Source organism: Ipomoea triloba, chromosome 15 (genome assembly GCF_003576645.1).
Source record: "Ipomoea triloba cultivar NCNSP0323 chromosome 15, ASM357664v1".
Lineage (NCBI taxonomy): Eukaryota > Viridiplantae > Streptophyta > Magnoliopsida > Solanales > Convolvulaceae > Ipomoea > Ipomoea triloba.
Genome location: NC_044930.1, coordinates 1250512 through 1260007, shown reverse-complemented (window position 1 = coordinate 1260007; position 9496 = coordinate 1250512). Strand labels below are relative to the sequence as shown.

At 37.7% G+C, this 9496-nt stretch overlaps 1 protein-coding gene across 6 annotated transcripts; it reads left to right on the top strand.

Annotated features, from left to right (window-relative positions):
- Positions 1-5250: 5250 nt before the first annotated feature.
- On the top strand, positions 5251-9496 carry LOC116005580 (BEL1-like homeodomain protein 1). Of its 6 annotated transcripts, none has more exons than XM_031245811.1 (7): positions 5251-5434; positions 5675-5729; positions 6162-6287; positions 6469-7361; positions 7630-8006; positions 8085-8145; positions 8333-9496. In XM_031245811.1, the coding sequence occupies exons 4-7, from the start codon at positions 6525-6527 to the stop codon at positions 9113-9115; spliced, it is 2058 nt and encodes a 685-aa protein (XP_031101671.1). In that variant the 5' UTR covers positions 5251-5434; positions 5675-5729; positions 6162-6287; positions 6469-6524; the 3' UTR covers positions 9116-9496. The 6 variants fall into 6 exon arrangements, with proteins under 6 accessions (XP_031101671.1, XP_031101673.1, XP_031101668.1 ...); XM_031245813.1 differs by having other exon boundaries at positions 5672-5729; XM_031245808.1 differs by lacking the exon at positions 6162-6287.

The window sequence follows — 9496 nt, the reverse complement described above, 5'->3', positions numbered from 1 at the left end:
AGTGGGAATTCGTGTAGGTAATAATCAAAGAAATGAGGTGTGGAATGTGGATGGCTTTAATTAAGTGAAATGAAGAGATGAATAGGATAGGGAGCTTTTAGTGACAAGCTTCGTCGACGAATTCAAGGATGGTTTACCAACTAAACGGGTAACGACACGCAACTGGGACCCATCACTTCCATTCCTTATCTACATCCTATCATGCATCTTTCCATTTTTTTAAGTGCTCCCAACTTGTGTATTTATTCTTTCTCCTCTAATTATCTCTTCTAATTCATGCCTCTCAAATACAATTTAACTGATAAAATTAATTCAAAATAAGTTTATAAGTTTTGTTTTATTAATAATCACAAAGTACATGATATATAAGAATTTGGGAACATATAAACTAGTTGAGACACATCCGTCAATTTACTTTATCTACTAAGTATGATTTTCCAAATGTACTGAGAAGGGTTCTTAAAATTACTTCTAAAAGGGGTTAATTGATTTAATTTTTTTTTTTGGGGCTCAAACTATGAAAGTCAATAAACAGTTCTTGTTGAGAGTCGAACTTGTAATTTTGTGGTTGTCAAGTTAATAGTCTGATCAATTTGGTTGGATTGACTCTGTGTATAATTGTATTTTAGTTATACAGAGGGTGGCAGGGAAGAAGAAGCAACCGATAAGTCTTAATTTGAAGGGCATGCAGAGAATATTCTATAAGAGAGGCATAAAGATTTGGGGCTCCTTGGACATGATGTGAACCATATATATATACATACACATATAATGTCATCACATCTTTGAAAATAACCTAATCCATACCACTAAAGAGACATCCTGTACGGACATGTACAAGGATGTCAGACGTCTTTTGTTATTATTTCTGTTCTGATCTGGTGATGATAGATATAATATACTGCCTTAGTCTTCTCACATGTGATTGCTACTCACATACAACTCCATCCTCTTTGGTCTATTTGTAATAAATAGATTGCTCCATGCTATTATATAATAATTATTATTATTGGATCAGCGGATTACATCTTTAAATAATGGAAAATTAGTCCCTTTTGCTGATGATGAAACTTTATCCTAGTTAATGAAAAATACTTTGAATGGATATTAATTAATGTTACTTCAATGTCACACACAACATTCTCACTACTATGTTGTATGCATGCACTTCTTGCCCTACTTATAAAATGTACCAAAGGTTTGCATATGTAGTACATCTAGCTAACTGAAGTAATATAATGTTGTTAGGGATGACCACGGGACAGAGAATATGTGCATGGCATATTTCGCACCCTAACCTTAATCCTCTCTCTAGTCCCCGACTCCACATTTGGAGAATATGTTTTTTTCATCCCCGCACCCACATGAAATTGTGTGGGGCAGGAGTTTTTAATTCTCAATATTAGCGTAACTATATTATATATAATAATAAAGTATTGTGATCATTTCCTTTTTTTTCTTCTTCTTCTTTAACGAGATTAAAGTATTTAGAGGAAATTAAATATTCCAGTACATTGTTTTTCTTCTAATAAAAAATGGTGTCCATAAAGTAGATGTACCAAATTTGCACTAACATTATATTATATTTGATATGACAGCTCCATGGATAGGTATGCATGTCATCTATGCCAAGTAACCCTAAGATTTCTCTATATAGCTTATGTACGAACAAAAAATATGAGTATGGTTGAAAGATGGAAAACATCACTATGTTAAAGGAGTGCCTTAAACAAACATCTTTACAATGTAAAGTTATATGGTACTATGTGATCCAAATTAAAGTTTCAACTTTTATTTTAGGTGCTAACATACATCATTATATTATACTTTAAGAAAGTCTTAGTCTCTGGAGAACCTACCTCAGTCAAATTGATGAGATAATTAACTTAATAACTATAAGGTTTCAAGTTTGATTTTTCATGATAGTTGTCATTAGTCTTATCGATTTGAGCTGCTCAGCTATGAGCTATCTGAGCTGATTTACCTCATTGTAGTTAGTCTTTATTGACTAGGGTCAAAAGGTGGGTTCACTCAGAGTGCACATTCGAGTAGTAGCTATGAGACTCCCTGTAAATCAAAGAAATTCCACTCAGCTCTCTATAAATCAAAGAAGACTCTTTATAATACAAACTACAAGAAAATATTTACAGATTTCACTGATTTACCTACAGATTTTTAATAGATATAAAGTGAATAGATTTTTTGTTGGGCAAAGGCTTAGAAGACCAAATCCAACATCCTACCATCAAAACGTGGTAATAGATGCTATACAAGTATAAGAGAATAAAGTTGTACCTTGACTACTAGACAAACGCTCGATAACTACTATATATTTTAACGTAATGGTAAGCGATTATGTATATGCTCTTCACTGATTGTACCCTTCTTGTTTTGATGAGGTGTCAACTTATTAGCTTGCCCACCAAAACTAAACAAATTTAAAAACCTCATAATGTACTTCCAACTTTATAAAAGAAAAAAAAAATTAATATTTGGCAATAGATACACCTTTTGCATTGCACCCAATAACAACTTGATTCAGACTAGTTGTTGTATAAGGTGTGATGTGCACATCATTCTTCTTTTGCAGCTCTCCCATGAAATTTGGATTAAGATTGATGTTTGAAGGGTTTGCTATTGTTTACATATATAATATAAATAGTTTTATTTCTCATTTTATTTAATTTGTACTATGCATTTGAGGTATTTACTCCCAATTCAGTCTTTGACTAGTAGTTTTATTGTAAGACTAGTTGTTTATTACAAGGACATATGTGCAAGTTTCTATAGTAAGATAGTGTTTGGCTACATGTCTCTTTTCCATATATAGGATACTGTTACATAACTCTTGATGAAACTCGTATTGTTTACTATATCTCTATGACTACTACAGATCAGATGTTAATTAGTTGGTTAGTTGGATGACCTTTGGGATTCTTGTAATGTCTTTAAAAATATGTTGTAATCTTAGGCAGTATAAGGGATTTATCTTAGAAAATTAAATGCCGCCAATAATATTGATATCATCAATCAGAGAACGACACTCAATTAAATAATTAAATATAATAAAGAAATAAATAAATAAATAAAAGTTCTCATTTAAAATTCCCACCAAGTTATTTGGCCATTAAATTGCATACAAATCTAGAGGCAATGTTTAATAGCATGTAAAATACTACTACTTTTTTGTATTCCAAAGACATATCAAAAGGATGTGAAAGCGAACAACCTAATTGTTTAATGCATATATGCATTGCGATATGCTATCAGGAATATACTTAATTTCTACAACTAATTAATTAAACTATCGAGACAGATGGATAAGATTAATCGTGAGACGTGTGTTAACTTCTTGTACACTAATGCCCTTCAATCCCTACACATTGTAGTTGCTAGCAAAACAACGTTTATGAACTGAACTTATTTTAGATTGGTTGACCAATTGAGTTGTGTCTCGATTGCAAATGTTCCTGGAATTATCATTAGCTATGATCTAGGGGTATCATGTGCCTAATTTTTTTAGATCGTGCTACAGAGACTAATATTTTTCACCAAAATCTTTCACCATCTGTGGCAATATATAAGTATATTTATTTTTCTAATGCAGGGTAGAGTCAATCAATTCACGATGATCAACGAATAAACTCATACAGTGAAACCTGGGGTGTCTGGTTGAGTGACAAGAGACTCATCAATCCTTAACCAAATATAAAGGGTTTGATCCTTGACTTTGGGTTTGGAGCAGACTTAAATCTCCAGGCCAACTGTCCACCTAAAGAAGTTCCTACAATTCAGCGAGGGGAGAAACCCTAAGTACACCCAAAAAAAAAACTCTTACTGTGAACAATTGCCGTCGCTTCTTTATTGTTTATTTATTTATTGCTATAAATAATAAACTTATATATATGTCTTAACATTTATATTTATAGAATTTTAGTTGAACTAAAAAAAAAAGTTTTCTTTACAAAAAAGAAATTGAGATGATATTATGACTTTTTTTGGGGGTCATTAAGTGTTCTGGTGGTTGGCCCTGTGTTCCTTAGCACGTTAATCTCTTTATCTTCAAACTCTTGCATCCAACACCACAAAAAATACAAAAAAAGTGGAATACCAAAAAGAAAAATTATGAAAATAAAATTAAAGAAAAAAGACAAAAGAGATATCAATAATTATCAATGAGGGTCCCTCTCAGTGCTACTCCTTGGACTATCAACTTTAATTTTTACCCTCTCCCCCTACCTATACCTTTTTAAAAAAATCAAAATCATCTAATTATATATTCTTTTCTTCATTTTTAATTAATTTCTTTTCCAAATATTTGGATCTTCTGACAAACTTTAATGATGGATTCAAAGGTTTCATTTTAGCAGACTGCACTAGTATCCTTATTACTGTAAAACTAATCTAAATTTTATACATGTAGTGTCTGCATATTTGACTTTTACCCGGAGAAAGTTTGACTCAGAACTTTTTAATATGATACACTCTTTATAAGAATTGAAAATTGAAAGTTGGACTTTACGGTTGCATAATACACAAAACATTCACATCTACATCTTAATTTCTCTCTCTGGAAAGTTGGTTTGTAAGTTCTTCTTTCAACTAGGAGGCTCCTCTTGTTGGCTGCACCAAATGATTTGAAAAGGAGAGTCAAATCATCAGTAGCATAAAATTTTAAAAAAAAAAAAGAAAAAGAAAAAAGAAAATAAAGGAAGAAGAAAAGAAGAAAAAAGTTGGCTTCTTTGATCAGTTTCAGTTTGCAGCAGGTACTTCCATCACTCCAAAAAGCTTACATGAGTCTGACATGAACTCATCACATTTCAACCCGAAAAATCCTATATGTATTCTCATTTTTCACTATTAATTTTTACTTTTACACAAAATCTTGATATAGATATTTGAATTGAGACTCACATGAAAAAATAACTTATAAGTGTCTGTCATACATCAGGAAGTAAAAATTTAAGATTCGATGTAGTAAATTAAAACTCTTTCACACGTATATATGCTAATTGTTTTACCATTGTAATTAATAAAAGAACAGCTTTGTTCTTATAGATGTAGTCACATTGTCAAACTATGTAAATTTTATCTCTTTTTTTTTTTACTATTATTTTCCATTCTTGTTCTGATTTATCTCAACATTCTTAGAAATGAGTGGATAAATAGGGTGAATAAAAAGATGGGTATCTTTTGCTTTTAACTTTCTAGCCCCATCTCACTCTTATATGTGTTAGCTTCTTTCCCTTTTCTTCTAGCCTTATCAACAGGAAGAGAAAGACTGAAAGAGTGTGTTGCAGAGGGAAATTGATTGAGACCAGTATTAGTATATTGCTTGTACTCATCCACACACACACATATATATAATATATATAGAGAGAGAAAGAAATAGATACATACACAGATCCATCTTGCTTCATGCGACAGACATGGGGTATGTTCACTACTCTCCCTCGATCTCTCCATCTTTCCAGAAAATTAAGATGTTTGAGTTGCTGTCTGAGTGTCTGTTCATTGTTTTCTTTATGAATATATATATGTAGAGAGAGAGAGAGAGAGAATTGAGTCAAGAAATCTCCCCATCCATCATATATCCTTCTCTCTTTTCTCTCTAATCTGTCTGGTTTTCTTGGTGTCACTGTTAACAAGAATTCTTGTTCGATTTTCTTAGCAGATGATGATGAGACTGCACGTGTACCCTCCCCAGATTTCCATCGCTCCAGCAACAGGTACACAATTCTGCATATATATATACACCACATGTTTTCTGTGTGATCTTTAACGAACCAGGCATATAGGTTTCTGGGTAGTTCATGCATATATGGAGATTCTTGATCTGATCTGTGTACTGTAGAAGATAGGAAGATGATGAATTGAAGGTGAAAAAGAAGAAGAAGATGATGATAAGAGTGGGTTTTTAGGGAATTGAATATAATTTCCATGTTAATGATTGGTTGGTTGGTTCTAGGCTTTGAATTTTCAAGGGCTTTCTCTATAAGAACAAGACTAGTAACATGTAATATCATCTCTTTTCTCACACATACACTTTGAGTCAATACCCAAAACTGTTCCTTTGTCCAGAAAAATTAGGTTTCAACCACTATTCGAGGGTGTTCACTGATAAACTGTCTAGTTTTTAACCATTTCAGTCACTATTTCAGAGTGTGCAGTCGTTTTTAACCACTTATTGGCCTCACTTCACCAACCAAAATGAGTTGAATCTCATCTCTTCTCATCTCCACCCTCACCCAACTTTCTTCCCCTCTCATCATCATCATCATTAGCAGGTAACACATATATATATGATTGATTGTGTGTTGTGTGTATATATAATATAAACATCATGTATATGCATGGGATGGTTTGGGTAGATCGAGGTTAATTGAGGTTTGGTTTGTGTGTTTTGTGGGATTGTTTTGTGGAAGATGGGGGCTAACGTAGTGTGTTGTTTTCATGAGTTTTATATAGGGGGAAAAGATACATTTTAGTCAATTACTGAAAGGGAAAGAGACAGACAGAGATAGATGGCTACGTACTTTCATGGGAATTCTGAAATCCAGGCAGGGGGTGACGGCTTGCAGACGCTAATACTCATGAACCCAGCCGGGTACGTTGGGTTTTCCGATGCACCGCAGCAGGGGCAGCCGCCGCCGGGGAGCAACTTCATCTTCCTCAACTCCAACGCGCCGGGGAGCTCGATAAGCTTCGCGCACGCGCCGCCGTCGCAGTCGCAGCAGCAGTATGTCGGCATACCGCTCGCCACCACGGCCTCCGCGCCGCCCTCGACGACGCAGGAGGTCCACGCGCCGTCGCATGACATCACTGCACTCCATGGGTTCCTGGGTAGGCCGCAGTATAACCTGTACGCGCCGCCGATTGAGCTCGCGGCGGCGCGTGACGTGACACGCGCCGCGCAGCAGGGGCTGTCGCTCAGTCTGTCCTCGCAGCAGCCGGGGTTTGGGAATTTCCGGGCGGAGCGCGAGGTGGGGTCGCAGCAGCTGGTTACGGCCATATCGCCGACTGCCGGCGATGAGGTGAGGGTTTCCGGGGGATCGCCGTCGTCGGCGTCCGGCGTGTCCAACGGCGTGAATGGCGTCCAAAGTGTTCTGTTGAGCTCCAAGTTCTTGAAGGCGGCGCAAGAACTTCTTGAAGAGGTTGTGAATGTTGGCAAGGGAGTAAAGGCTCCTACTGAATCATCAAAAGAGGCCATTTGTCCGGCCAAGAACCCCGGTGACTCCTCCGGCGCCGGCGACGGACAAACCGGAGGTGAGAGCAGCGGCAAACGCGCCACCGAGCTCACCACCGCAGAAAGACAGGAAATTCAAATGAAGAAAGCAAAACTTGTTAACATGCTTGATGAGGTATATATGCTTTTAATCTATCTTTTCTAAGAATTTCTTCCCAATTTTAACATAAAGTTCATAACTTTGGCTCTGACAAAACATGGATGCATATAATCCTCCCCAAGAACTCGGGAGGAAAAGACAGGTCTACATCAGTAAAAGCTGCAAAATTTCTGCCAAAAAAGTGTTCTTTTCAAAATTCTGCAGAAAACTGCTTGTATTAACAGAATCCCCTGCAACTTTCATGATCTAATCTGCTAAAATGGGTGAATTTTGGAATTTTCAGGTGGAGCAGAGGTACAGACAGTACCATCACCAGATGCAGATAGTGATAACATGGTTTGAGCAGGCTGCAGGGATTGGTTCAGCCAAGACCTACACAGCTCTGGCATTGCAGACGATCTCGAAGCAGTTCAGGTGCCTGAAAGACGCGATCTTGGGGCAAATTCGTGCTGCCAGCAAGAGTTTGGGGGAGGAAGACGGGCTGGGAGGGAAGATCGAGGGCTCGTCGAGGCTCAAATTTGTGGACAATCAGCTCAGACAGCAGAGGGCTTTGCAGCAGTTGGGAATGATCCAGCACAATGCTTGGAGACCCCAGAGAGGATTGCCAGAGCGATCTGTTTCTGTGCTTCGCGCCTGGCTGTTCGAGCATTTCCTTCACCCGTAAGCACTCAAACCATCTTTTTCGTTTCGATAATTGTGGCTTGATTCGTTGTTGTAATGACCCGAATTTCTGTTCAGTTACCCCAAGGATTCAGACAAGATCATGCTGGCAAAGCAGACAGGTCTTACTAGGAACCAGGTTAGTGATTCTTGAAGTTGTTTGGTACTTACTTTGCTTCAATTGAAGCATCTCCTCCATCTCAGCTAAAATCCTAAGCTGATAGTTGGATGTCGTGGAGTTGGCTCTGATACCAAATTGAAACATGTGCTCCATCTCAACTAAAAGCCTAAGCTGATACATAAAAGAATGTTGTGGTTTGGTTCAGGTGTCTAACTGGTTCATCAATGCTCGTGTTCGCCTATGGAAGCCGATGGTGGAGGAGATGTATATGGAGGAGATCAAGGAGCAAGAACACAACGGATCAGAGAACAAAACAGGCAAAGGTGAACCAAATGAGGATTCATCTTCTCACCAGGACAAAAGCCCTGGAGGCTCAGATCATCAAGACAAGAGTTTTGCCCAAAACCAGTCCACTACCATGCCTGGAGGGTTCAATCTCATTGTTCCATCAGAAATGGAGAGCATAACTCAGGGCAGCCCGAAGAAACCAAGGAGTGCAGATATGCTGCATTCCCCGAGCAGCGTTCCCTCCATAAGCATCGATACAAAGCCTGCTGATCCTTCTACAGCTGCAGGAAATGAACAAGGCTCCATGAAGTTTATGAATGACAGGCAGAACAGAGAAGGGTTCACATTACTGGGAAACTCAACCAATTTCATGGGAGGGTTTGGATCCTATCCAATTGGGGAAATCGGGAGGTTTAGCACTGAGCAATTCCCCGGAATCCCTCCACCATATTCTGGCAATGCTGTCTCCCTCACCCTCGGCCTTCCCCCCTCCGAAAACCTCCCAATGTCAGCCACACACCACGCATTCCTCCCCGCCCCAGACATCCATATGGGGAGAGGAGTGGAAATGGGAGAAGCCAATGAATTCGGTGGCATGACGACCCCAACATCCGCCCATCCAACCAGCGTTTACGAGAGCTTCAATCTCCAAAACCGAAAGAGGTTTGCTGCACCATTGTTGCCAGACTTTGTAGCCTGACCTGATCAAACCACATCTGCTAAGAACAATCATCATATCAGTATCATCTTCTGTTCCCTAGGAAAGGAAGGGGGATTCTTCATGTTAGTGTAAAGAGTCAAAAGGCTTTACATTTAGCACAGGTCTCTATACTTTTCAGAAGAAGAAGAAGAAGAAGAAGAACCACTAAAGTTCTTATAGATAGTTAATTTAGGGTTTTAGACAATATATGGTTGAGGATTGTATATTAATTTTTTTTTTTTTGTTTTGGTTGCAGTCTTGCAGATAGTATAGTTGGATTGTAATATTGGATGTGGAAAAACTAGTTATTGGGGTGGTATAGAAAATAATGTTTAATTTCAAGTTCTTTTCTTCTAGTAAATTAAAGCCTCTTTAGTCGAA